Below are 4,270 nucleotides of genomic sequence, written 5' to 3'. Positions count from 1 at the left end.
GCAGGTAACTGAGTAGGCCTGTGGCGTTTTTTTTCAAATATTGCCCCTGTGTGGTAAAATGTTTAATTGCTGCCACATAGTGAAATTCATTGCATTCCTCAAGACTCACACTACGCAACAGAACCTGCATTAGTTTTATCGCTGAAAAATTAACGTCATCGATGAAATTCTTAATCATCAATTAATTGATTGTCGATCAATCATGCCCATCCCTAGTCCCAACCTTCTCCCCCAGCTGCGTTTGTTGAGCAGACAGCCGACCTGACTGGCCTTTGTCATCATCATCATTGGCTGACTGCTCCATATTCCAACATTTCAGCCCTCCCAACAGCTGGGTGCAAGCCTGGCTGAGCTTAGAGTGCCAACCCCATGCGTCCTGCAAAATGTCCAGTAAAAATTGGATTAAAAGTGGTGTAGCCCAACACATTACAGTATCTCTCAAGGAAAAAAAATTCTTCTAGTACTTCATCCTCTCATTATCCTATATCAGTTATGGAAAAGCTCCATTTATCTACACCGAGAGGCTCGCCACCTGGATTGGACTTTCTCCCTTTCCCCTTAACTCTAGCATCTTTAGGTACGGTTAATAGAGTTCTAGTCAGCATTTTTGTACCTCTAGTTTCCTCGCCTCAAAATCAATGGGTTTCTTTTGATGGGTTTTTGGTTAGATGCCTGCAATAAGTTCTGTGGTTTACACAAGCTTAGAGATTTTCACATTTTGTTCTACGACATAAAAAACCTAGTACACTTGTAGATTTTACTTTCATGACTTAATTACAACTTGAAAGTTAAGTGGTGGTGAAGTCGTGTGACCGCGGTGTAGTAGGTGTAGTGTAGTTTATAGGCTAACATTAACTTTTTACTTCTGGAAATTGTATTTATGCTTTAAAAATGATAAAAGTGGTGTTCATTTGTAAAGATTATATTGCTGAACAAAATGTGTAAGTATCATAAACCTTTGTTTGCCACAGTGCTTATTTTCTGCAATAATCCAAAATGCCATTGGCTTTTGGTCGAAAGAACCAGGGTGAGGCTAACTTCTGTGTTGGCCTACAAAAAGACATCATCCCTGCAAGATTTGTCTGCCTCACCCCGCCATTAGTTACCCCCCTTCACATGTCAAAACAATTGATTCACAGGTGAGAACAATTTGCTTACCAAATAGGCTTCTTCTCTCTCTTCATTAAGAATAGAGATTTCTCTGTTTACCTCTTCCATCACTCTTCCTTGTCATTATATCAGAGAGGAGGAACTTGTCAACTTTCCCCGAGCTGTAGACAAAACAGTGTCTAACACGCTCATCTTATTACCTGACAGATCTCACTTTCCTGCTGTGATGTCTCTATCTCCATCTATAGGAAATACTTTTGAGAAATGTGAGAGTCTAGGGTTAGCATTACACTATGCCTGCTCCAGTGTGACCTCCTTGTGTCGTTCAACACAGTTGTGTGACCCTGGGTGGGCCCAAAACCTTTGCTCAAATGTGCACCTGCTTTCTGAGCTAACCTTAACTATAGCTGTGCAGCAAACCATTCTATAACCCCCCTGCCCCTACCCCTCTGATCTATCAGAAAGTCATGAGGGAAGTGTGACTTATGTCTTGAGACTTTACATACTGGTGAGATGTCACAAGCATTAAAATAGCCCTGAGTCATTCACAGCCTGATGTCACATGAAAGTTGGGCGGTTGAGGTCACGTGAGTTGTTAAGGTGGTGTGGCCTTTATGAGTCATCACTTTAGTTATGGTGTTAACTGGTGTTTTGTCAGGATGGCATAAACTGCTGAGTTTTGATCAGAAGAGGTGGATTTGTTTGGCATTGCTCCTGCAGTTTGGAATTCTGATGTCCATAGATGACTTTCTGATCCTTTCCACCTCACAACAGGCCCCCATGATTCTGGTTATCTGATACATCACATGCCTGGGTTTTTCCATCAACTAAGAAAGTACAAAGAAAAGTGCGAATCAACAGATACAGCAACTGCTTTTTTGTCACCACAGTCACAGCTGAGGTGTTGATGCCTTGTGTCAGCTGCCCATCTGTTTCTAAAATTGGGGCCACTTATGATGCATCCAGCTGTGGTTTGAACTGCTGCGGCTGAATCCAGTAAACTACTGGTAGCTCATGGTTCATCTTTCTGCACAGACATGAGCTGGTTTGGCCCTTTGGACCTGCGACTAGGAAGCATCTCCCATCACACACAAGTATTCATAGATGCACAGTGAATATTGTGATTCACAGATCACTCACTGGGACTACTTCCTTTGACAGTGTTCAACTGGCCCTTTGTTTTCAGTTTTTTGAGTTTAAGAAGACCTGAGATGTGAGCTTGCTGTTCCTTTGTAGGGCATGCTACCATCTAATTCAGTGGAAGGAGCATCAGTTGTCTCTAGTGCTGCATACTTGTGAAGGGTTAAGTAAAAGTAAAGCCTGTTATATGACTACAGCCATACTCATAGAGCAGGGCCTAAATCCAGATAACTATTCTTTCCTCCTGGAGGACCAATGCATGCCAAACACCAGCCATGTGCAAGTACACACATACCCCAAACACGTGCATCATCTAATCAAATACAGGTCATACAACCGTAGACACAGAAGCACAAATAAAGAAATTGTTTGGTGAAAGACATGCTCGCTCTCACATTGTCAGCACGGAGGTGACTGCAAATAGACTGGCCTATCCCCATAACAGGGAATCAGTGAAAAATATAAGATGCTCTCTATTTATCTATCCTTCCCATCTATCTGTGTGGGTGTGTGTGTGTGTTTGAATTGAATTTTTGGGTGGAGAAGACGACAGATAGTTCCATATATAGGCTACTATATCCTCGATGCCAGAAATAGAATAAAGGATAAAGCTGTTATTTATGCGTCTGGTAAAAAATGACAATAAGAGAAAGTGGGATAATTCTGGGCAAAAAACTTTACTTTTATAGCTAAGGATGTTGTTTAAGCATCTACTTCAGCAACAATGCTACTTTCTGTCCCCATGTCACTGCAGGCAAGAAGAACTCAATCCTGATGCACAAAGTTCAGCATGATCTGAACTCGGGTGTTTTCAACAACCGCGAGAATGAGATGATCCAGGAGATAGTTAAATATGATCGGGAGATGGTTCAGCAAGTTGATGTACCACGACCGCGGGCCATGTCCATGACACCTCCTCTACATGGTGGGATCTTTACTCATACAGGTTCCTCCACCCAACCCCAGAATTCAGCAATTGCCACTCTGCAGCAGGCCGTAGCAATGAACTTTTGTCCCCCCATGCAAGGGAACTCAGTGGGAGCAGGAAACCTGCAGTCTCCCAGGATGGTGAGAAGATTCCAGGTAATGGAAAACGTACCCAGCCCTGTCTCAGCCTCTCCACTGCAGTCTCAGCTCCTTGCTTCTGGTGCCTTTGCTCCTACCCTGTCCAGCCCACCTGTCCAGAGCCCGCTGGCAGTTGTAGGACGGTCATTCCAGTATGGATCCAGTGGCCTAGCTGGTCCAACCTCAGGCTCCCAGCTTTCTCTAGCCCAGCAACACATAGCCAGCCCTGCACACCGGCCCAGCACACATAAGAGTACCCATTCCTTGCAAATGGGCAGTCTGAGCCAAGACGCTAGGGCGTTGTCAGCCTCTCAGCCCTCACTGCCTCATGAGGGGGTGCAACCAGGTGCCCCTAGTCCGCCCCAGTCTACACGAGTCTCCTCCACGTCCATTGGACCCCCTCAGACCCCATCAGGGCACACGGGCATCCGGAGTGCAATACCACATAGGGTGGTACTGCCCCACCAGATGTCTGTGGGCGCCTTTCCTGTAGCATCTCTGCCTGGTTCTGTGCAGGGTTTTGGGGCCGGTGCAGGTCTGGCAGTAGGGGGTGTGGGAACAGGTCTGGGGGACTCGGGACGACCCAAGAAGGACTCTATAGTGAGCCTTCCTGAGACAGACCACATCAAAGTCAGATCCAGGCTATCCTCAAACTTGTGATCTTAATGAAATCTTCTTGACAGGTGACTCAATGAGGGGCTTGACTGCAGGAACACAGGGGGGATTTCTGCTCTTTCTCCTACAGTTCCTTTTCTCTCTATCTGCTCCAGTTTGACTATCCGAATGTATGAATGTTGAGTGAGTGGCAGCAGGGAGACTGAGAGGAGACTGTTTTAACATAATAAAGTCTGTATGGTGACTTTTAAATCTGCAGCATTGAGATGTTTCTACTTACAGACATAGCAGTTGCACAGATAGTAGTAGTGGTAAAGTAGCATCTTCCCATCTCCAACTC

The 4,270-nt window shown here is 45.0% G+C and overlaps 1 protein-coding gene across 1 annotated transcript in view; it reads left to right on the top strand.

Moving 5' to 3' along the window:
• hcn2b (hyperpolarization activated cyclic nucleotide-gated potassium channel 2b) overlaps window positions 1-4,270 on the top strand; it is a 43,070-nt gene extending 38,800 nt beyond the window's left edge. The window contains exon 8 of the mRNA XM_035653679.1: window positions 3,005-4,270. Coding sequence (XP_035509572.1) covers window positions 3,005-3,975 — 971 coding nt within the window. The 3' untranslated portion in view covers window positions 3,976-4,270. The remainder of the gene's footprint in view (window positions 1-3,004) is intronic.

This window comes from Morone saxatilis, unplaced genomic scaffold, assembly GCF_004916995.1.
Source record: "Morone saxatilis isolate NCDOM2014 unplaced genomic scaffold, NCSU_SB_2.0 Contig12, whole genome shotgun sequence".
NCBI classification, from domain to species: Eukaryota; Metazoa; Chordata; class Actinopteri; family Moronidae; genus Morone; species Morone saxatilis.
The sequence above is the reverse complement of the archived record's forward strand: the minus strand, read 5'-3'. Positions and strand labels throughout refer to the sequence as shown.